Genomic DNA, 23,109 nt, shown 5'->3' with positions numbered 1-23,109 from the left:
GCAAAGCAGCAGGAAGCAAGATGGAAGCCCCAGACCGTGTGTGCAAAATGAGAAACGCAGGGATTTTAACAGATTTTGGAAGTGAAAGAACACCAGTTTGCCCGCAGTGCTCCCACACATTCATTTGTCCGATCATCCCTGCTGAGGACACTGGTTCCAGCTCTACTTTTGTTTTCCTGTCATTTCACTTTCACCTTCCTCGTGCTTTCGATTTTGGAGTAAGCGATTGGCGAGTTGAAAAAAAAAAAAAAAAAAAAAAAAGATATAAACAACAGCTAAAAGTGAGGACTCTTAAAGGACTCTTAACAGGGATCAGAGTGAATGAAGGTGTAACCTGCTCTGTTTCTTAGTCACCCAGCCCGAGAGCACTGCCAGAAGCTGTCCCACAGCCTCCGTGCTACCCCAGCACAACCCATCCTTCCCCAAGGCTCCCAACACGAAGAGCAGCAAAAAGAGGGATAACAACAGAGGAGGACTCATTAGAAAAGAAGACGTAATTAAGGCACCAGCTGTGGGGTTGCTGCATGCAGCCAGACCACGGTGCGACCCTGCAGCGCTGGTGGGATGCTGGTGAACACAGAGCATGGGTGCTGGCAGGGGAAGGCGGCAGCAGGATGCCAGGTCTGCTGTGTGACTGAAAAAAAGTATTTAAAAGGTGTTTTTTTAGTGTTTTAAGTGAAAAAAGGGGGTTACAAAAAAGTGTAAAAAAAAAAGTTAAAAAAAAAGTATAAAAAAGTGTATGCACAAAAAGAAGTTGTTTTACAAAAAAAAAAAAAGAGAGAGGAAAAAAAAAAAGAAAAAAAAAAAAGGAAAAAAGGAAGAAAAAAAGCGTTTGTTTGTTTGTTTTTTTTTTTAAAAAAGTGTTTTTACCAAAAAAAGTGCTTTTACAAAGTTCGGCAGCGGAAGGCGGGAGGTGACCACTGCTGGCCCCGCTCGTGGCAGGGCTGAGGCGAGGCCGCCCGGTCCCGTCCCGGTCCCGGCCCCGGTCCCGCCCCCGCCCCGGTCCCGTCCCGCGCCCCGCGGTCCCACCTGTTACGGCGGCCGCTATGACGTCACAGCCCGCACCGCTCCGCGCCGGTGACGCCACGCGGCCCCGGCCCAATCAGCGGCAGAGGCGGGGGGCGGGGGGGGGGCGGCCGGGAGCCGCCGCCGCGGCGGGGCGGGGGGCCCGTCGGTGCCCGGGGCGGCGGGAGGGGGCGGTGTCCGGGGACACGCGTCAGCCGCCGCCGCCGCCGCCACCGCCGCCGCCGCGGGGTCCCTCCTCCCCCGCGGCCTCGCGATCCCCGCGGGGATGATCCGCGCCGCCTCGCCCCCACCGTAGCGGCGCGGCCGGGCCGCCTCCGCCATGAAGCGGAAGAGCTGGGCCGAGGCCCGGCGCCGCGCCGCCGCCGCCCCCCCGGCGCCGCCGGCTCTGAAGAGAACTCGGAGCGCGGCGGCCAGGGCGGCGGGGGGCGAGGCGGAGCGGAGAGGGCAGCAGCAGCAGCAGCAGCAGCCGCCGCCGCCGCCGCCGACACCCCCCGCCGGGACCGAGACCTGCGTGAGGATCGCCGGTGAGGGGCGTGCCGGGGGGGTCCGGGCCGAAAGTTGCCCCGGGAACTTTGTTGGCAGCTGCTGGGGAGCCGCGGCGGTGGTGGAGGGCAGCGCGCCGCAAAGCACGGGATTCGAGGGGAAAGAACCCAAAAAAAAAAAAAAAAAAAAAAAAAAAAGGAGCGGCGGCGGTGGGTACTCGTGGGGGGAGCGCGGGGCCAGCGCCGCTCGCCCGCGGGGTCCGGCAGGGAAACGAGCGGGGACAAAAGGCGGCGGTGCCCTCCCGTCCCGTCCCGTCCCGTCCCGTCCCGTCCCGTCCCCGCCGTGAGCGGGAGCGGAGCGTGTGGGCAGGATGTGCCTGCCCCAAACGCCTCCCGTTACGCGGCTCCCATGCTCTGGTGGAACGAAATTGCCCCAGCCTGGCAGATACGAAACGGTGTGTGCCTGACCCGCGCCGCGGTCTGTGGTGACACGCGGCTCCCAGCCCCGCGTGCCCTATAGCATCTCGGCTGTAGGCGCTCACATCGGAAATTACAGCGCAGCGGCTCCGGGGTTAAGCGCAGAAACCTGCAATTTGGCAGGTGATGCCTGCCCGGCAGCAGGGATTCCGCTCCCTGGAGCACTGTGCAGCCCGGGTCTGTAGCACACAGGTCTCTCCAGCCACCCTCCGGCTGCAGTTGCTTGGGTCTCTTGATACGCTCCTGGCACCCAACAGGCCCATCAAACGACTGTGTTTTTCTCTTCCAAAAAAATGCTCGCTTGTTCGAATAATACAGCTCGGCACCTGGGATTTGACTTGTGTCTTTCAGTGGGATTTCGACCTACGCGGCAGTGCACAGTTTAGGAAACTCAATTAAATGCAGTAGGTTCTTATATTTAATAATATTTCATTTTGCCTTGATCTTACTGCTCGCGTTGGCTGCTGTTTACAAGCTTCTAATAATGGAACAATTACAGCCTAATCTTCATTGCACTGGTATGACATGCTTATTTTTTTTTTTTAAATAGAGAAACCCTAGAAGAATGAGCCCTCAGGCTTGCCTTTTCATTCAGCTGCTTTAAAAGTTGCTTCAGGTTTTGAGCTGTCAGTTCTGCCTTCTCGTAATGAAGTTCTGAGAAATGAATTAATAGTTCTGGACTGGAGGAAGATTAAAGCTTAAGGCCCTACTTTTGCAGTTGGACATGCTGGTAAATATTTCAGCACCTGTAAGGGCTAAAATACCTGCATTAGCTTATCTGCTTACAAAAACACTTCCTAACTCATTAAGAAGGTTGCAGGCTGCTCTCATTTTCATCTTTGCTGAAGACAAGAGCACAAAACAACCCAAATAGCTGTAAAGATTTATGGATCTTTCCTTGCCTGATACTACATTTGCTCTGATACATAACGGAGTTTGTAATCCATCATATGCGTGGATTTTTTAATGCAAAATAATAAAATAATTACTGTGTTTCTGTATTTCCTAATGAGTCGTACCTATCAACCATATGTCAGGGTCATCTAAATATTCCTGTTTGCTGCTAAGAGTAGTTCAGAAGAGCTGTACTTCTAAAATACTGTTTATTTTGGTCTGTTAAGCTACATGGTAAATTTTACCATTTTGTCTTTGTCAACTAATGCATGAGGCTGGCTGGTATGAATTCAATTTGCTGGTACTGAATGCACTTCTGTTTATTGGAAGCATATTCCCATATCCTTCTGATCTCTGAAACACATAATTTATATGACCTAAAGAAAACACAACAGTTCTGCTTGAGAAGCTCAAAAGCTAGTATTTTCTTCTCTGTTTTTTATAAGTAGCATCTTAGAGAAGATGTGTAATTAAAAGGCATAAACTTTGGACAGAAGGTGTGTGTTTCTCTCTCACCTCTCTCTGGTAGTTAATTCCAAAATAAAGTAGCTATGAATAAGTTTTAGTGATACTACATCGTGGGACGTTTCCTGATGTTTGTTTGTCCTCTTGGTAACTGGGTATACAGTTGGTTACAGTGAGGAACTAACTCCGGGAAAGAATGCCCTAAGCTGTACCATATATGCCTTTTTTTTTTTTTTTTCATTAATTGAGAGTCATCTTACTTATGCTGTCACAAGGAGTTTTGTGAAACAGTGTTTGGTTTAATATGATTTAGGTTTAATATGGTTTAATAGATAGGTGGGTTGAGTTTTTTTTCTTTCTGTTTCTGTCTTTGAAACCATGGAGTCCAAGGGTTTTGCTTTGCCTTTCCTCTGTTGCTGGCTTGACACTATAAATCTTGTGTATTTTGAAGAAAACAATTTTTTTGGCACACTGAAAACAATTTAGGGGGAATTTTCACAATACTTAGTTTTCATTATACAAGTCTCTCACTACAACAGTTGTATTTAATCTTTTATCAATATAACCTCACCTACTGGTGAGCCTGTCTCAAAGTTAAGATTTTAAATGCAGGTCTAAGGCTTTCGGTATCTAATCCAGTACTGAAAGTGCGTGAACATATCTAATGTAGTCTTGTAAATCAGCTGAGCAGCAGAGCACAAGGACTGTATTTAAGGAAATCATAGAAGTAACACAGTGTTGTTGAGCAGTCATCATGTGGCCCTGAAAATATTTTTTCATGGTTTGAGGTTAAATAAAAAGTTTCTTTACAGTGTCTTCATTTTCTTTTTCAGAAGGCAAGGCTATTGTTGTTATTGCCAGCAGCATCATCACTTAAATTTGAAGTACTCTGTAAAGACGAGTGAATGAATCTTTCCAAGGATAGGATGACTAAAAAGAAAAGCTCATACAATTTTGCTCATCATCTCAATATTGCAACAGAATTTGTCTTTTGTTTTCTCTTGTGTCTTCCTGTTATTCTTAGGTCTTTAAATCCAACATAGCAATATACTAGGCACTAACCCTGGATTTAGAAATGCACTTCTGTTACAATAGCAAGTAACTCTCTAGTTGCATTGCTGGTAATTCAAAACAGGCTAACGTGGTATTTTGCTGTACTGTCAGCCTCCTCTGAATTTCTCATCTATTTAACAATAGCAATGCAGAGCTTCTCTTTTTTTTTTTTTTTTTTTTTTTTTAAATAACCTTTGCTGTTTCTGTGACTTGTCCTGTAGTGAGTGCCTGTCTGGTGTTTAGTTGCCTCGTGAAATTACTGAAATTTTTTTCTCTAAAGCCTTTACAGCAGATCCGAAGAAGCATCAGGCTTATTGAGAGTAAAGGCAAGGAGATTACTTTGTCATCTCTGTATTCACGTGAATATGATTATGAAGTGGCAGCTCTCAGTTTTCTGTAGGCATGCTTCCACAGAACACTGTAGATCTGAAAAACAAGCAAAATGCATTTCTTCCTGTGCACACTGAAATCAGATGTGTGATTATTATAGCTTGTGTAGACATGCTTGTGCTAGCTTTAATCTGAGTAGTTTTTGTACTAGCAGTAGCAGAGCTGTGGAAACATAGCCCTCAGTTAGGGGTCTACAGGCTCATTTTGTTGTACACTGGATGCTTACTCAAATTAATTGCTGACAGTGAAGTCCATGTTTCTGTGTTTTAACTGTTTTGTTATTTGAGGCAAACAAAATTAAATGTAATTGAAGTACATCTAATGTACTGCAGTCATATCTCCTAATTGCAGTGCAGATGCAGCCTGGAAGGCAGTAAGCCCTGCTTTCTTATTCTTCTGAAAGACGATTAGAAAGATCTGCTCTAGTTTATGATAATTTTATGATGACCTTTTATCAGAAATTTGCAAGAATCTGGATGTACTCGAATACATTACATGTAAATGAGATACTGAAAAGTTAAAATTAACAAACGAAGCATAAAAATATTAAAATGGAAGCCTTTCTCCTGCAGCCCAAACCTTTGTGGAGTCCTATTGAAATAAGTTTACTGCTGCTCCAGTGTATTTTATGTATAAACCCTGGTCCTGCAATTTTATCCTTAATGAAGAAATTCTTGTCTCTCTGTGTTACTCATGTTCAAAAATTAACACATTAATCCTTGGTTACTGTAAACAGAACTGGGAATGTGTTTGCCACAAAAAAAAAAAAAGCACAAAAAAACAACACACCAGGTGAAAATAGACATGGTGAGTAATTTACCATTCGTACTGTATCAGGCTGGTTAGCCAGTAAAAAGGTAAATACACGCATGGGAGAAAGCTGTGCAGCTTATTTCTAAAATCTCCTTTTAGGAAACACTTTTAAAAGATGGAGCCTGCTGTTTACATAATAGGGAGCGATTGTTAGTAGTGCACTGGAAGGGACAGCTTGTCAGGATATTGGAATTTGACACACGCTGCTCTTATTGTGAGGCAGTTCTGTACAGTCATTAAACTTGAGTTTCTTGCTAAATTCTTTCAGGTGTTTTAAGAATAACTACAATTAACACGATCCAAACATACCAGTGCAGAGCTGAATACTAACAGCATTTCAAAAGGCCACATGCATGTTATTCACTGAAGAGATGAATTCTTATTTTTGCTGGACATTTTCACAAAAGCTGCTGAAAAATTTCAGTAAAAGTAGGACCACTGAGGAAACAAGTGATTCATATATTCCAAATCTTGTTTTAGAGAAAAATGCTTGGTTGTTTTAGGCTTTTGACCTATTCAAATGTATTTCTTTCTTTATATTTTTTTGTTCTTTCTTTTGAGGATTTGGGATTACTCTTTCTGTATTGCTTTTATATTTTCAAAAGTGATGTAAAGCTTATGTGAAGAAGTTGGCATGCAAGAGGGTAGCATGCCAGTCCGAGTGCTGCAGCCATTCTGCCCAGACCTCGATGTCGATGCTGTTTGTGTGCACCGAGAGCTCAATCTTAGTCAAAAATTAGAGTGGATCTAAAGGACAGATGCCATTGAGGGAAAAATCCTGGCAGTGTGTGGCCACTGCTAACCCACAGTGGGCTGGCTGGTTTAGCGATCTAACCCAAAAGAAAACTTGTAAGAAACCTGATGGCAGCTTGCCATTAAATCAGTTTAGAAATAGTGTGAAATTGTAGCTCAGGGCTGTAGTCTGACATGTGTTTCATCTAGCAGTGCCGGTTTAAACACAATCCCTAGATATCATATCCTCTCAGTTCTCCTTTTTGCTTCCTCATGAGCCCTCAGACCTTCCCCCCATTCACATGTTAGAGCTCATTTTCAGGGCAGAGTGAAGTAAACCAGCAAAGCAGCTTTTTTTTTTTTAATTATTATATTTCTGTAGGTGAGCTAGCATACCTGCTGCAGTCTCGGATACATGCAAACACATTTTGACACAGCACAGGGAGGAATTCAGTGGGGGGGACAGGTGCCAGGGGAGTTGTGGGATCCCTGTGCTCCTTCTGCCCGTAAGGAGTCAACTTGAGCCCTTTTCCAGGACTGCCTGCCTGTGAAGGTGTTGGATCCATGTGGGGTGTTGGCACACTTGCTTCTCCAGACTTACTTTCCTTTGGGGCCATTTTATCCACTTCTTAACCCACAGCATTACTCTGGAGGTTTTCTCCTTTGGCAAGTTTTTCGGAGGTGCTTTGGTAAATGCTGCAAGTTACAGAAGTTCCTAAGCAGTGCCGCACTTCCCAGCTAGTATTGCAGCTGATGTGCCAGCAAGATGGGACTATCAGAAATTAAATCCCTGTTTTTTTTTTTCTGCTGTAGCTGACACCAGAGGAAGTAGGTACCTGACTTGCTCAGGAGCGAGTGCATTTCCCAGTGGTTGCGCCTGACCTGTAAATGTGTAAGCCAAACTTCGGGCTGGCGTTGTATGGAAATCTGCCTTTAGCAGAGGTATTCTGTCTGGTGGGGGTGTCTGCACCCCCTCCCCAGATATTGTTGTGAGTGTCAAGATACAGGCATGCAGACTCCATTCATGGTGTACTTTACAGCATTTAAAAAGATATTTCCACATTTATCTTTTCAAGATTCAGGTAATGATTTCTAAGTGCTAGTCATGGGGGACTTTTGTTTGAAACGAAGTGATTTTTTTCTCTGCTCTTAGGAAGAGGTTGTTCTTTTAGAAAAGTTACACTTTGGTATTTAAATACAGGTGATATTTGGATATTAAAGTAAATACATCCACTCTGGACAACTAGTTTGCAAAAAGAAAAAAAAATAATCGTTCCTTTTAAGCTGGACTTTTACTCTGTGTATTTTACAATAATGACGCTTTTTCAGCAGGAAGGAAAAAAATAATAAAAAAAAAGAATTGCTATGCTGCTGCAAGGCATCAAATTTTATTGACCAATTACCAGAAGCACAGCAATTTACAGCGGCAGCACAGTCAGTGTTTAAAGTTCAATGGGCCTACAGCTCCCCAGGCCATAAAAAAATAAAAAAAATAAAATAAAATAAAGAAATTGTATCTATGTGAATATCAATGGTGCTTGTTATCCCCCCACCCCCTGCTGAGGGGAACATGGGGCAGGGCAGGCACCCCTGTGGAGGCCGCCGGGCTGTGATGGTGGCACCAGGCCAGGACAGAGGTGTGGGGGCGTTTCGTGGCTGGGCTTCACGTAGGTGCTGTGTCCAGATGGGGGCTGTGGTGCTCGGGAGAGCAGCCGTGTGGCCTGCCCCTACACCAGGAGGAGCAGGGCAGGGTCCCTCGGGTGTGGGCCGAGGGAGCACTGCCAAGCACAGGCCCTCAGCCGCGGTGTGCCTTGTTAGCTGGCACCTGAGGAGCACTCTCGAGCCTTTTAAAGTTGTTCTGCTGACAGGTAATACTTCAGACATGCTGTGGAGAAGTGGGTTGTTTATAAAAGCCCTACATTTTCTTGTGTTTCAGATCGCCTTTATTTTGCAATTCTCTGCCAAAAACCAAAGAGTGGAGCTGCAAATACCCATTATTTCTGCATAGACGATGAACTTGTGTATGAGAAGTAAGTACAGACTTATTTTTTTGTTTTTTTACAGATCATTGGAATAAATTAGAACAGCAGTAATGAGAAACCAGCCTAATTGACGTTCTGTTTTTAAATGTAGCTGAGGGAAACATACTATTTCCATTATAGAGCTAATTATATGCGTCTGTCCTCTCAGACTTATCTGCCATAATGATTTATATGTCTTAGAATGGTTTCTTGGCTTCCCATCAGGATTTCTTAAAAATCCTTTCAGAGCAGAAGCTTTCATTATACCCATTCTTGTTAGAAGACAAGTTGTTGCAACATGTTCCAATATATTCAGAAATGCACTTGGACTATTGAGCTGAAAGGGATGTCTTTAGTTGCTGAAGTATGAAGTGGGGTGTTTAAACTTCCTAGAATAAGAGAAAAAGCTGGCAAAATTAATTCAAGCCGTTATGAGCCAAGAATGGATATATTATTTCCCCTGCAGTGAACAGGATATGCCTTTGTGTGTGATTTGGAATGCTACTAATTCTTGAAATATTTTTGACCAAGGACATGCTTACTGTTTTTGCAATTACTAATGAATATTTATTCCCATTGCTCACTTTTCTCTAGCAGTAACACACGCTGTATCTTTATTTAATTGACGTATTTTACTGTACAGTGTACAAAGAACGGTATGTATATATAGTCAAACATGTTTTCAAAATATTTGTGAGTTACTATTAGTTGCCTTATTTTAAAGATGACCATTTGGGTTGCTCTTAAAACAGTTTCTAAATAGCTATCATAGAGTGGTATAATATTGAGAATTATTCAGATCTTGAGTATTCCAGTTTCCTTGTGTGGTGGTGTGTGGAAAATAGGAAAAGGTTTTTGTTCCAGTTAAAAGATTACTGGAGACTTGCTAATGTGACGCCCATCTATAAGAAGGGTCATAAGGAGGACCCAGGGGACTACAGGCCTGTCAGCCTGACCTCAGTGCCAGGAAGGGTGATGGAACAGATCATCTTGAGTGTCATCAGACAGCATGTGCAGGACAACCAGGGGATCATTAACCCAGCATGGGTTCATGAAAGTCAGGTCCTGCCTGACCAATCTCATCTCCTTCTATGAATGGGTGACCCACCTTGGGGACAGGGGACAGGCTGTTGACGTAGTCTGCCTAGACTTCAGCAAAGCCTTTGACGTGGTCTCCCACAGTATTCTCCTGGAGAAGCTGACAGCCCATGGGCTGGACAGGTACACTCTCTGCTGGGTTAAAAGCTGGCTAGATGGCTGGGCCCAGAGAGTGGTGGTGAATGTTGTTAAATCCATCTGGAGACTGGTCACAAGTGATATTCCTCAGGGTTCCATTCGTGGTGATTTGGATGAGGGATTTGAGTGCAGCCTCAGTAAGTTTAGAGACGACGCCAGTTTAGGGGGAAGTGTCGATCTGCCGGAGGGTGGGAAGGCCCTGCAGAGGGACCTGAACAGGATGGGTTGATGGGCAGGCCAGTGGGATGAGGTTCAACATGGCTAAGTGCTGGGTCCTGTATTTGGCCACAACCCCATGCAGCGCTACAGGCTTGGGGCAGAGTGTCTGGAAAGCTGTGCAGAGGAAAAGCATCTGGGGGTGTGGGTTGATGCTCACCTGAACATGAGCTGGCAGTGTGCCCAGGTGGCCAAGAAGGTTAATGGCATCCTGGCTTGTATCAGGAAGGACCAGGGAGGTGATCATTCCCCAGTACTCAGCTCTGGTGAGGCCGCACCTCGAGTACTGTGTTCAGCTTTGGGCCCCTCGCTACAAGAAGGACATCGAGGCCCTGGAGCATGTCCAGAGCAGGGCTATGAAGCTGGTGAGGGGCCTGGAACACAAGTCCTGTGAGGAGCGGCTGAGGGAACTGGGCTTGTTTAGTCTGGAGAAGAGGAGGCTCAGGGGAGACCTTATTGCTCTCTACAGCTACCTGAAATGAAGCGTGATGCACTTGTATATTACTACTCCTCACTTTGTTCATCTGGCTTAAACTGTATAAATGATTTTGGTTTTTTTTATGTACAATTTTTCTTTCTTTCTCTAAATAGCTTTTATGCAGATTTTGGACCACTCAATCTGGCAATGGTCTACAGATACTGCTGCAAACTAAATAAGAAATTAAAGGTAACACTTGTTTTTGTATTTAATATTCTTCTCTTTTTAAAGAACAAAAACAAATGGCCCAGTTTTTTTTTTTTCCTGAGATATTTTCCTGGACTTGTAAGCAAGCTAAGTTTTGAAAATGCATGCTAAATTTCATCCAGGTATATTTGGGGAGCAGGAGGATTAGGAGTGAAAAACTGCTTGCCTTTAAGATCCAGAAGTTGCAAGTGACAGTAACTAATATTAAGCTCCTAAAAGACCAGTTGCTAAATGGATACAGACTTCTCTGAATGAAAAGCTCCCCTCCTGGAATTCAGTCTTCTCAGCTATCTGACAATATTGACAGCCTGAACACAACACATTTTGATTTGAGGTGGCAGGTTTTTTTGACTCTAGTTTCTCTTCTGGTACTGACATCTCTTTTTGTAAGAAGAAACATTTGATCTTTAATAGCATTTATCACATGGTCCTAAAGGAAACTGTCATGTTCCCACTATAGGTTATCTTCTCTTAGGGATGCTCAGTAATCTTCAGAATTGACTCTCCATTGAGCATAATGTCTTTAAAACAGAGTTCCTATATTAATTAAAATTAATGACTTCAAGTTAGTTGACCTCTAACAGAAATTGGACTATAAAACCTGTTAGGCAGATAAAAAGCTTATTAGCATTAATGTGAATCACAGTTTGCCTCTTCAAAACTGCTTAGATCTTGAAAGAGACAATGAACTGTGAAAATTGGTAGCGTGCAGAACCTTATAGTTTAACAGAGCTGGTTTTTTGTTTGTTTTGTGTGGTGTTTTTTTTTTTTTTTTTTTTTGGCAGGGGGCATCCCTTGGTGTCTGTCACTGCTATTGGTTTGCATAATTCAGTCTCACTTGGTCCCAGTGGCACTAAGAACAGGTTTACCTGAGACAAGATTCTTTGATTTCTGTTTGCAGGGTGCTCTGAAGCAATAAAAGTCTATATATTGTAATTACTTTGAATATGATGGGTTTGTTATTGGACAGATTATTAAGATTGCTGAGGACATACTACTGTTAGTTATCTGGAATTTATTTATTTTAAGTGTGCTGAATAGTATTTGAGCAAGTAATACTGCTATTTAAATAGCAGTACTTTATGACACTTTAGCCATTAATCAAGTTTCAAGCACACCAAAATTTGTTTCAAGGGCAAGTTTAGGGACAGGTTTTGCTATTACAGATGTCCTTTCTATTGGTAATGCTATTCCACTTCCTCTCTAAGGTAATTGAAGAAACTACGTGCTAAAGACTGAGATAAAAATTTTAAAAGTTATTTCTGATTAATTTTAAAAAAGCTTTCAAAATGTTTTTATTTAAGCCTTTTCTAGTGTATCTCATATAGTATTACTTTAGAAACAACTATTAGAAGAAAACTGATTTATGTTATGATTTATGAGTGAATTTCTTTAAAAAAGTATAAATTATGTTTTTAAAGCTGTTGAGACCTTAATTTGTGATGTTTTTTGAGAATGTCATGTATTTACTGCCATGTAATGTATTTATTTCTCATAACTGCATGTCAATTGATAGGGCTTGAAGTCACAGATATTAAATGCATTCAAGAAGAAAAAGAAAAAATAGTGTAATTTGTGTCAAAAATTTGTTTAGGCAGTTTACCGGGGAAAAGTACTGAAATAATCTAGGTGGGGATACAGTAGACTCTGAAGCTTCCACTGAAGCTTTGAAGGGATTTGTCTACTTGGTCCTCTCAATACAGATGGCTGAAAGGGTGAACATTCCTCTAATTTTAGAAAAGGAGTCATTAAAAGTTTATGCTGCAAAATTATAATCTTGTTCATTTCTTGATACAGTCATTTTCATTGATAAGGAAGAAAATAGTTCATTATACTGGCTTTGATCAGAAAAAACAAGCAAACGCTGCATTCCTCATAGGTTCCTACGCAGTAAGTATTTAATTTTTTTCCATTATATCAGCTGGTTAAATGTGTTCATTCTTTTATACTCACTTTTTAAAACAGCAAGATAGAAGCATTTCTTTTTTCTTGAGTAATCTTTCTACCAATGTATTTTGCAATAATGTACCGCATACTAAGAGAATTTTTAAAGTCTAGTAGGTATGTGTTTTGGGTTTGTTTTGTTTTGCTTTTTTCCTCTCCAGTGCAATTTGTGCTCATAGGAACTAAGAGCACCACTGGAAAAAAATCTGAATTTTATGATTTTTTTTTTTTTAAATTTCATAAAATTTACGAATATTTTCATTTAGAAAAAAATGACTGCTTTTTGATGTTTTTTCTTTCTCCCACTCACCCACATACGTTCTTGCTTTTTAAAATAGACAAATATTATCTTGCACAAAGTACGGTTTATCATTTCCCATTGCATTCACATTTAAAAATACTTTTTCTTCCCCACTTTCTTCTTTTCCAATCTAAGTTGATCTCTTCAGTTAACCTATGAGAAGGTGTGAGATGACATGGTAGGTTTAGAGCCACTCTAAAGCCTGGGAATGTATGAGGTGGCTGAGAATGTACTGAGTCAGGTCCCTGACCACAAAGGGAAAAAACTAGTCTTTACATCACAGCTACATCTGATAGAATTGGTGTTTGATACACAGAAGTATAGTCAGGGAGTAAAATGCTGACAGCTTAAGAATGAAAGGTGTGATGTATTATATTCATGTTGTGCTTTGACTTGTAATATACCTTGAATGTAACCATCTCTCTTGTTCACTTACTAATGAAATAAAGGGAAAACCTACATGTTTTTTCATGTTGGAGATTTGAGGGGTCTGAGTGCATGTAGCCCTAGGTCATTCTGGTTTACCAGCTGCAGGGTGATACAGTACTTGCTGTGATGCGGCAGTGTCCTTGCTGCCTCTCTACATTATGCATGAGATCCATTTCCTGCTCCCCAGGGTTTCTCTGTTACCTGTTTTCTTCAGTAATTGTTATAAATAAAGATCTAGACTTCAAAATCTGACAATCTGGTATTTGAAACACAGAAGTTTTAGGTATGTATTCTTAAACCACATGGAAAGTGGCAACATGAGTTACTAAACTTGTTTGCAATTAAGGCAATATGTTAACTAGATAGCTGCAGCGTTTAGGAAGACTACTTCTTTCCAGCAACTTCATCGTAACATAGGACTAGGAAGCAAGAGTAGACTGGTTACCAGCCATTAATTGGAAGAAGTATTCATTTTTCCCTAAAATATCATTCTGAATATGTGTAGTAGTACAGTGCAGCACAACATCTGACATTTAGAGCAGAATCCACAATACAGAAAATTAACTAACAGCAAAACAATCTAATGAGAAAATGGCTATTTATATGGTTGGCTATTTAAAAGTATACAAAAAAAATTAACACATCTTATCTGTGATCATCTGTTAGCCCAGCCGTGTTGCAATATTAATATGCAGTTGGAAGGATACTTCAACAGGCTTGGATACGTAAGGTCTCTCTATGGATTACGACTGTGCAAAGTAGAGTAATGAGGAGTGGAGGCTATTGGCCACAGTACTATTGTGTTTTGCTTCAGAGAACCACAGTGAAGGATATGGAAGTTGCAGAGCACAGATTCAGCTCAGGTATGAAGAGAGATCATGACCAACTAGCCAGTGCATGTGGGAGGGCTAGTTTCAGACAGCTGAAGTATGGCAGAAAGAGGCTAGGCAAAATAACAGATAATTTTCAGAATTCAGATACCTGCACTTAGTTTTTTTGCATCATACGTTTTGATTCTTTCTGCAGTTTTCCTTAAAGAACCAGCAGCAAAGCGAAGCCCTATGGGAGTATTCATCCCCTCCTTGAGTGGGGAGGAGTCTCTCTTGAATAATCACAAGTTGTAGTGTTGAGATCACTTAAGCTAGAACCCAATTTTCTCTCAAACGCAATAGACTTTGGCTTTGGTACTGGTTTTTCTGTAAAGTAGCATATAGTTTCTTCACAGATTGATGTAGGAGGTATTCCAGTGAAAGAAGATCACAAAAGAAGGACTGTGCCCCTGAGGCTTACTTTTTTTCCATGGTGTCCTTTGATCTTTCATGAAGAAGCAGGCTTAATTACAGCAGACAGTGCTGAAGTATTCAGGCATATACATCCCACATTCCTGTTTTCTGCAGGGAGAACTGGGTTGTTCACTTTGAGGCAAGCAGTGGCTTAGGGTCTGCTCAGAATGTCTGAACAATATGTGTCTGTAGTCATACTTCCTGACTGGAAAGAAATATATTGAGACCTTTTTTATTTTAAACATATGTAGGCTTAAGCATCCAGCTACTTTCACAGTTCAGAGTGCTTTGCTTTTTTGATGAAGAAGGATCTATCTGGCCATTAGTCAAAACTGCGAGACGCTTTCCTGTAATTTTAATTGTTTAGACCCTGTCCTGTTGTTAATGCTGTTCATTGCTTGAACTGAATTTTGTCTTTTAATTTCTGATCCTGTGCTGTGTCAGTGGTAGATTGTCCTTCTATTTTGTTTTCTGTGGGTTTAATATTTTTTCTTGTTCGGTATCTTTTCCTTTTTTAGCTTCATGGTGGGTTCCCACATCAACTACTTACTTTAGGTTGAGGTACTGTGTGGCAGTGCATCACGAAGGAATTCAGGTGGGAAGAGCAAGGAAGTAAATAGAAGTAGCCTCCGTAGACTTAGTCATGAAAGTAGCGCTGTGTGTGTTTTAAAGCTTTTGATGTAAGTATAGTTTTGGATGCAAAGTGCTCTGTAGATGCAGATGTTTTAAGCTATGTGTTAGGAATAGTAGGCTGATGGCTTTCAGGAATAGCACAGATACAGTAAGTTTGTGTGCTTTGTGTTTTTGTACTTTTTTTTTTTTTTTTTTCTAAGCACAATCACACTTGACCACATGACTACATTAAACTATAATTAAATGTATGTAACTAGTTCTCCTCTGGCACTTGCATGTCTTCATAAACTCTCAATATTTTTATGCTAGCAACTTGGAAATCTGTCTTTTAAAGGCTCAATGACCTTAAATTTATATTCTTAAACAGAATGTTATTTAACTTCTGCATAAAGGAATTGGGATATATTGGCATGATTTATGATTTGACATCTTTTATTAAAATATATATATGTCTGTGTGTATTAATTGTGTGGGGAAATGCTCATTTTGACAATTAAGGCAATTACGAAAGTCTTCGTTAACTGTGGTGAAGTGTAAGGGCAGCTGTTAGAGTTCTGGTTTACCAGAAAAGTCTGTTCCCAGTCTTTCCTTCGCAGTTGATGTGTTATAATGTTCCCACTCCCCCATCTTCATCTAACTTGTCTTTCTTTCCTCTTTAGTGGAGATAGTTTCTGAAGGGGTCATCCAGGCTACACACTTCTTTCTTCCCCCTCCCGCATCAGCTGCTTCCTTCCAGGTGTACTTTGATGTGACAGCACAGCCTAACTCAAGCTACAGGGCTCTTCAGTGTAACATGGCCTTAAAGATGAAGAACAAAGTTTCCAATACACTGTTATATATGTAGTTTTATAGTACAATATGATTTTTTAGAGTAAATCTTAACAATTTAGTTCTTAATCCCTATATTGTTCATCTTCCATCTATTTTAATTCTGTATTTTGTTTCATTTTTACAGATAATATAATGCATACTGGGAATAATTTTATTCTGTGTAGATTAGCATAAATTGGTCATGTTCAGCCACACAAAGCATAGCCAGATGTGGTGTGTTGGGGTTCAATGTTTAAACTTTTTACTTGGGGTGGAAGGGGTGAGGGGAAAGAAGGGACGGGGAAAAAAAACACCTTTGTTCTTCACCTTCTAAAGAAAACCTGCTTTTCCTTGTAAGCTGTCTGCACTGTTCAGGCCTTACCACTCTACCAAAGCAGCAGTGATCTTCTGAGTTGATCTCTACAGTGGCTTCTCTTGATTTTCGCCAGGACTTGGCTGTGGGTGAGGAAAGTCTGCTTCTTCCACCATTGCTCCTTCTGTATTAAGAAAGAAAATGTACCCTCTGTGCCCTGTCCACCTAATTCCCAAGCTCCCCCCTCTCCCCTTGGCTGCATTAACTTAGTAACAGTGTTTCTTTTCTCAGGCCTGGCACTAATTATGTACTTGGAGGGCGACCCTCCGAGGGTACCGCCCCATGAACTGCTGTAATTCAGGTCACCTTCTCCAGGACTCATCTCTGTACTTTGTCTATTTTCTCATCTTCTTTCTTCAGGGTAAGCAGCGTTTCCTTCATCCGTTCTGATCCGTAGTACTGTTTTTGCCTTTCCAATTTGCTAGCGTCCTTCCTAGTTGTGGGCCTAATGTGGGGTAGGAGTTGGAAGTTGTAGAAGCAATTAGCACCAGCCTGTGTAATGTTGAACTGTTCTGCTTTTATAATGGCACTTGCATAATTATCTCTGGCTATGCGGTAGGAAAGGCGGTAAATCTGTTTACTAAGTGGTACAAGCTGAGTAGTAGTAAATGGGTAACTGATACAGAGCTCAAATTAGTGGTGGGTAAACTGTGTTTACCCTCAGCTACATTTTGGTGCAGAGTGTTTATGGTTGACCAGTGAATACCAAAGAGGAGATGGACAAAGAAGTACTGGCACTTCATTTAAGCAAATGTTGCCTCAAGCCTTTTGTCTTTCTCTGTGTTCAAGTCCTCTAAAAAACTACCTCGTCTGAATTGTACTTTGGAAATCATGATTAGCTTTCATGATGGCAATTTTTCCTGCTTTTTCTACTGGTTGTTCCTCACCGTGTTCTTACCAGACTGCTTGTCTCCATGGGGTTGCTCTCTGGGGGTCCCTCATTGTAGTACTAGCTTGCTTTCTTAGTTGTCATGAAGTACTGATGTTCCCAGCTAGCAGGGTTTTCCATGCCTCCTCTCCACTGTTTAAAAAGTAATTGGAGGTTTCTTGCTTTCATTTGTGACGAACAAGGAAAGTTGCCAGAAACAGGCAGTTATTCCCTCTCTGCCACATCTATTGACTTAACAACTGTTTCTGCTAATAAAGGGACTGTTGGCTACACGTGCATTTCTTCAGTATGCCACAAATCCATACAGGAAGCTTCTATTCTAATAAATTTGTTTTAATTTTTCTGTATGTAATGTTTTCCTCTAAGGCATATTGCTAGGAAGTTTAATGTATTAACTGATAGGATATTCATTGAGGTTTTAATAACATAAAACATTTAATACTTTTAAATTATAGTAAAATGATGCATGTGTGTGAGCTTTTGTTTTGTGTTTAGTCACATCGTAGTTATTGTATTTATTCAGAACAGGTGGTTTGTGTTTTTTTGCAGGTTGTGGTGGTTCAGATTACTTTGGGTGAGATTTTTGTAATACAGTTGTATTACATGAAATATGCTTGCAAGCAGTTTAAATTGGATCATCTCATTGTTTTCTTGCTTTTATGTCAGTACGGTAAAGTGTGTGATTTAGGTAACAACTTTAAGAAGATTTTGCACTTAAGGGTGGGCAGGAAAATAAAGTTGATTACACCAAGCACTTCATCAACGTGAATTTGAAGTGTTATTTACAGACTCGAGTCAATACAGTTTCTTAACAGTATAGCATGTTGAAATAGCCTATTTCATTTTCCTGAAAAAGTAACAAATTATATCAAAGATTGTTATTATCAAACATATTTTGTCTCGGGTTCAGTATTACTATTTTGCTTGGTAATTCCATGGTTCAAAGATAATATATATATATTTTTTTTAATGAAAGCCTTGTTTCCTTTTTTCTACCAGGAATAATTCTCATCCTATTGTGAATACTGTTTTCAAGATCATAATCTGGGAGGCCTCTGTTTGAAGTAGGACTAGTTCAAAAGCAGTAGTGTGAATCAGGCAGTAACACAGCTTGCTCTACGAGAACTCTCATTCTCTGGGTGATTTTAAGTGCTCATAAATGAGGAGTTAGTAGCCAAGAGCTGCAAGCCCTTCCATTTCACTGAGCGAACATTACAGTGGCTGTTGGACGACATGGCAATGTTGGCAGGAGCAGTGCTCGAGTGTACCTTTCCCAGTGCTCAGCGCTTGGATGGCTCTTGACCGTTCACAGAGCTCCATGCGGTCCTGTAATCAGAAACAGATGTCCTAAATGAAAAGGATGATTAGAGCAATGTTAGTGGTTCAACTGCTAATGGCAAATTTCTGGCTGTATTTTGATGTTCAGTAGGATATTTTTTTTTCCTTTGTTTGCATAAGGAAAACAAATTTTTAAAGAGGTGGTACGCAAGCGTTTATACAGGGTGATAAGCAGTGTGTTATTTTGAAAGATGTCAGTTCCTTGTTATAACAATTTCCTTATTTTTCCTTAACAATTTTACTGGAAAATACTTAAGAAAAAGATTTTTAAAGGCCTTTAAGAGTTTTTCTGTGTGTATTTTTTTTGTGTGTGGATATGTAGGGATCTATGTACATGGATCTGCACTTGTATATGATTGTAGGAAAGTTCTAAAACCAATGCAACTGTACTGTAGCACAACTTCATTCATGTCTCCAGAAAACAGAATTTTAATTAATATATTTTTTTAATAAATATAAAAAAAATACTTGTTTAGTGTTTTTCTGGCCTTGAGGAAGGGAGCCCTTTGGGAAGTAAATGTAGTGTTTGAATAGATGTTTCTCCATTTCTATGTACCAGAAAGACAAAAAAAAAAAAAAAAAAAAAAAAAAACAGAAAATACCTGTTTATGCAAAATATCTGTTGATATGTTTACTTTAAATTTACAGTGACAGATCCTTTTAATAGTAACTCTTGTTGATTGTTTTACTGGCATTAGCTTCAGAAAGCAGCGTTATTTGTGAAAGTTTCTGTAATCTTAGAAAGCACTGCAGAAATGTAAGTAGCCAAGCCTAGATTCAGCATCTAGTCAAACTGGTTTCAAATGATGTATATTTCTAGAGGCATGTCTCTTCTCATTTTCTGTCTTTGCCCTTGTACACACTTTATGAATATACAGATATATCTGGAAATGTCTTCGTTTTGCTATTCATCAGCTCAACATTTCCATACTCATCTTTTCTTAGCCTGCAGTTCTGCTGACTGCCTTAAAAAACTCTTTTTACTTCCAACAATTCTGTCTGCCAGAGGTCTCTCTAATCATTTCTACTGTCTGTCATTCTCTGCCTTTCTGTAATCCTCAGCTTTATTCACCCACAACATTCCAATGAAATCATTCGTCTTTAAGGATTTAGTGACCTCCTCCTGGTCAGAAGGAGTAGCTGCCACTCTGACCTTATGCTATGAGGTGTTTCTCAGTGTGTCTGTATTACCTTTTCAGTCTGTATCAGGAGTGCGCGTTTGAAGTGAATCTCTCCTTAAATCCTTGCTCACTTCATTTTGGCTCACTACATGGAGTGGTCTAGAAGCAGTCCCAGCAGGTAATGGGTGTCCAGTCCACAGGACCACACTAGGACTAAGCTGCAGTTAAAAAAAACATTGGAAGTGTACAGTACAGAGCTCAAGTCTTCATAGCCAGCTTATGGTCTAGAGATGCATTTCTGCTGCTGTGCACTAATCCAAATGCAGGTGTGGCCTCTGCTGCCTTGACATCTGTTGCTCCTTGTCCCACTTTTTTAGTCTCACTGCCACTTTCTACATTTGGAGTCTGGTTCACCACTAGCTTGAGCCCAGGCTCACTCAGGTTTGTCTTTCATCCAGCCTTGCACACATCCAAGATTTTTTGCTGTGTTCTCTTGTGGTCCTAAACTGTGCTAGCACTGATTCTGTCTCCACTTTGACTGTCACAACTTCTGCTGTGTTACTGCTGGGATACTTTCCTTGTGAACAATGTATCAGTTCATGGTCTTTCCCATTCTGTCTAGAGGTTGAATGCCATTCTTCCCTTTGAAGCACCTGCCCAGATACCATCCTATTAACCCAACATTTTTGTAAGCCTCTTTTCACGGAGAACTCCAATCTGTCCATTTCATCACCTGCTGTCTCTGTTCACACATCACATCTTAAGTGTATAGTAGTGTCACAGCTGAAGTGTACAAGGATCTCTCTTTGTTTCAGAAAATTAGTAATCCAACTATATCGAAGAGCTTCCTAATTCAGTGAATATACTGTATATTGTTTCACACGTACTGGAAGTGTGGTGCATTTTTGCTTAGTACTTGTTCCTTTAAGTTTGTCTGCACTGAAAAAATGCCATCTTCTCACAGTGTGTTTTTTGTATGTACTAAATGATAGCAGACTTTCCAGTTCAGAGTCGTTTTGTTGTTGTTGTTGTTGTTGTTTTGTCACGTTGGCTTTTCTAAGTGTCCTTGTCTGTGGTGAGTGTGCAACTATATCAAGGAAAGTCCATACACTTGTGCATGCGTACATCTTCATGGTGTTTCTAGCAACTTCACTAGTAACGCCATTTCAGAAGTTTGATTTTTGCTTGAGAACAAGTGAGTTTCAATACTATGTGGTGTTATTTAGACATATTGTAACATAACGTTGTTAGGGCAAAAACCTCCTTCTGTTGCCATTAGATTTGCAAACAGATGCTCCTATGTTGAAGCTTGTATTGTTCAGGAAGCTGGTAAAAGCTCAGCTGAGATTTGGGAGGAATCCTTTTCCATTCTGAGCTACAGGGGAGCTGCATTTTTTAGCAGCATTTCTATTTGCCTGTTGTACAAGTAGAGCTCTGTATTACCCAGCCTGGCAGCACTGAATACCAACTTTTTTCCAGGTGACTCATTTCTGGGTACAAACTCTGTTTCTGCTGTTTAATTTCAGTCTTCTCTATTTGTTAATTCTAAGGCAGGGCTCTTTCTCTGATAAGCATTGCTGTGTTATATGACTGTAGGAAATCCGTGCTTGTCATGCTGTGAGATGCAAAGTATGACTGTATCAAAGCATACCACGTGAAAATTTTTGAAACATGACCTTTGTAACCAATTCGGGCAATGAATTGCGTGTAACGTATGCCTGCAGAACAGAACATATACTTGGGCATCTGAGGAGGAGCTCTTAAATTATCTAATTATATTTTTAATCTTTTTTTTATTCTGGGTGTATGTTCACAAATTTAAATGCAAAATTCACTTACTCCACCCTAGTGAAGACACATGTACACATACATGCAAGGTGTGTTTTTCATTACCTTACTAAACTACTTGAACAAAACAGATGTGTTTTTTTTTTTTTTTTCCCTTTGGTTTTGCTAATTGCACAGGAAGAATGCTCAGAAAATAATTAACAGTAATCAAATAGAGGAAAAACAAGAGGGATCACCTGTTACCATATATGTTTTAGCTGTCTGTTGAAGATATTTCAAGCTTTTTTTCCCCCCCCGAAATCTATTCCACCTCCCATTTTTGCCTCACAAGACTGTATATATGTTTGTGCAGAGAAGATATTGAGGAGACGTTAAACTATTTGTTCAAACTAGTTTTGTAGCAGTGTAAAAGAATTTTGAAAGACAATGCCAACTTTTAAAAGAAAAAAAAAAAGGCAGAGCAAAAATGCCAGACTTAAATTTTGGGGCGTATTTAACTAATATGCATTAGCATTAGGATTGCTAATTCGTAATGAAAAAAAAAGTCATTAATAAAACAGATGTAAATACTTTTGCTGAACTTTAGTGAAAAAATAGCTTCCTGGAGTGTTTTAATGCTTAGTTAATGCAGTTCTAAAGAAAAAGTATTAAAAAGAAGTTATTGAACAACGACATATTAATCACCACATTGTTTTTATTAACAGTTGTTTTCTCTTGGCTGTGCTGGCAATGGTGCTTGACTATTGGAGGATGTGATAGTAGAGGAGTTTTACAGTATTCTCTAAGCAAACCTTATTGTGAGGGGCTATACAGGAGAGCTAGGTGTGTTGTGAGGGAAGACCATGTGAATATTGTCATGAGTTGGTCTTCCTTGAATTCTTTTCTGAGTGGAAATTTTGATATGTAACATTTCAGGTATGTTCATTCTGTTCTTAGGACTTTGTGTCACGAGCTACAGATGTATTTTTTTTTTTTTTTCCCCCTTTATGACATCTGGATTTAGTTATTGGACACTGCCTCACCAGTACAAAGGAGGAAGAATAGGATTTAGAATAATGCAAACGTACTGGTGTAGGAAAATCAAACATGTACAAGTTACTGTTTTTAGTACACAGTCTGTTGAGTATATACACTTTTGTAAACCTGATAATTCTTTGCTGCTGTCTTTGAAGGTTTTAGGATTTTGATTTACATCACAAAAGTTTAATACACAGAAAAAAAATAGTTCTACAAAGCAGCCCAACAGAGTTGCAGTAGAAACATGGAAGAATTAGGAAGACAGAAGCTTTTTCACTCTAGCTGAAAGTTGAACGACCTGGGCAAACCTATAAATTTTGTTTAAAAATATATGTTGACATAGGTTGACCAGTATTTTTTATTGTTTTGCTCTGTATTAGTCTTATTGGTGCACACTTGTCTTCTTTTGTTCTTGGTGGCATTCCCTCCCAGCATTTTCGAACTTTGTGTTATATAATTATGCCACCTGTAGTAAACAAGTGACTTGAAGTTATTCATATGAATCTTAAAATATTTTTTTCCCTCTTCTCCCATAAAAACAGATAATATACCTGAGAGAATCACCAGAAGATGTGTACAGGCTTGTATTGGCTGGAAGCGTTTCGTATCTTCCTTTCAGGTAAATAATAAGATGTTGGAACTTTTTTTTTTTCCTTTTTTCCCCTAAGGTTTTAATATGTGGAAGGTCATGTT

At 40.4% G+C, this 23,109-nt stretch overlaps 1 protein-coding gene across 7 annotated transcripts in view; it reads left to right on the top strand.

Moving 5' to 3' along the window:
- The first annotated feature begins 1,194 nt into the window (after positions 1 to 1,194).
- The window catches only part of CDC14B (cell division cycle 14B), a 46,252-nt gene continuing 24,337 nt past the window's right edge, over positions 1,195 to 23,109 (top strand). For all 7 annotated transcript variants that reach the window (XR_014619300.1, XM_084305185.1, XM_084305181.1 and 4 more), the window contains exons 1-5: positions 1,195 to 1,550; positions 8,269 to 8,362; positions 10,397 to 10,472; positions 12,288 to 12,380; positions 22,959 to 23,035. Coding sequence is in view for 6 of the 7 variants with exons in the window: in XM_084305185.1 (XP_084161311.1) it covers positions 1,346 to 1,550; positions 8,269 to 8,362; positions 10,397 to 10,472; positions 12,288 to 12,380; positions 22,959 to 23,035 (545 nt within the window). In the remaining variant the exon portion in view is untranslated. The remainder of the gene's footprint in view (positions 1,551 to 8,268; positions 8,363 to 10,396; positions 10,473 to 12,287; positions 12,381 to 22,958; positions 23,036 to 23,109) is intronic.

This window comes from Netta rufina (assembly GCF_964035555.1).
Source record: "Netta rufina genome assembly, chromosome: Z".
Taxonomy (NCBI): domain Eukaryota; kingdom Metazoa; phylum Chordata; class Aves; order Anseriformes; family Anatidae; genus Netta; species Netta rufina.
The sequence above is the reverse complement of the archived record's forward strand: the minus strand, read 5'-3'. Positions and strand labels throughout refer to the sequence as shown.